Source organism: Trypanosoma grayi, assembly GCF_000691245.1.
Source record: "Trypanosoma grayi strain ANR4 Tgr_2062_V1, whole genome shotgun sequence".
Lineage (NCBI taxonomy): Eukaryota > Euglenozoa > Kinetoplastea > Trypanosomatida > Trypanosomatidae > Trypanosoma > Trypanosoma grayi.
In genome coordinates, this window is record NW_008827680.1 from 1 (window position 1) to 1,325 (window position 1,325).

Consider the following 1,325-nt stretch of genomic DNA (forward strand, 5'->3'; position numbering starts at 1 on the left):
CCGGCCGGTGCGGAAGACGCCCTCGACGTACGCCACGCCGTCGTCGGCGAGCGCCTGCCTCAGCAGGAACGCGTAGTCCGCGCGCTGTTCGCGGTTCAGCGACGTCATCGCCTGCCGCTCGTAGATCACGTCGAACTTCACGCCGCGCAGCGGGCCTTGCCAGAGCTCCGGCGCGAAGATGTCGCGCCAGTGCAGGTGGATGCGCGCGTACGCGTCGAGCGGGAGGGCGCGCTCGGTACGGGCGACACACGCCCGCATCGCTGTCTCCGACGCGTCGACGGCGTCCACCTCGAAGCCACGCATCGCCAGCTCCCGCACAATCGGCGAGTCCCCGCACAGAGGCACCAGAGCGCGTGGACGTTGCCGCCTCTTTTGCTGCTGCTGCTGCTGCTGCTGCTGCATGAACGCGTCGGCGTCGTAGAGGTCACGCCCCGTTGCCTCACGCACAAAGTCAAACGGGCCACGATAGAACTCCGCCGTGGACTCACCAGCGCGCCACAGCGGGTTGCCTTTGCGCCACTCGTTCTCCCACCATGCGGGCGATGTGTGTGGCATAGCGGTGGGAGGCACCGGAACGAACTTGTAGCCGAGCATCTCGCGGTACTCGTCGACGAGCCACGGCCCAAGAAAGACGGCAGCACCGAGCAGAATGCCGCCCACAGCAACCCAACCCTGCAGCCGACTGGCGGTGATAGCGCGCGGCATCCAACCACTGCGGTGGTTCATGCGGAAGCGGTTGACGAGGATCTGCCCGTCAAGCTCGGAGCCCGACGGCGTACGTAAGCCAGAGCGGCGCAATGCGCAGCACCGCATGACGACAACGCAACGATATCCTTCTGCTTCCCACCTACTGCTCCTACTCTTACTACTATTATTGCTGCTGCTACAGTAGATGTGTGTGTGGGTGTGAAGGAGGAAAAAAAAATCGGAGCGAAGAAGAAATTGCGCTGGCGTAGCAGTCGGTCAAAAGGCAAACGGGGACCACACATGTGTCAGTTGCAAACAACAACCAGCAGTGCCAGCGACCACCCCCATTCAGCTGCATTACTGAGTGTCTATCTTCGTTATAACATTCACCCACACACCAGGATGAAGAGATATACAGCTGTTCGTTTTATTGTGGGTTTCACATGCCGTTGCGCACGTCAGCGAAGGGCAGCAGGGCACTGCGCGAGGGCAAGCAGCACGTACATGTTGGCGTAGTACTCGTGTAACGCCTTGGCCAGCTGCGTGCCAAGGACACCATCGTCCTGCTGCAGCGCCTGGTGGTACACACAGGCGGTGTAGTCGTATGTGATGACTAGGTCGCGCAACGCGAGCGCCAA

At 61.7% G+C, this 1,325-nt stretch overlaps 1 protein-coding gene across 1 annotated transcript; it reads right to left on the minus strand.

Moving 5' to 3' along the window:
• On the minus strand, positions 1-813 carry DQ04_20621000 (thiopurine S-methyltransferase; the record flags this gene model as incomplete). Its single annotated transcript, XM_009317948.1, has 1 exon — positions 1-813. A coding segment is annotated over one exon (813 nt), but the record flags the coding sequence as incomplete, so codon positions are not given.
• Positions 814-1,325: the final 512 nt, after the last annotated feature.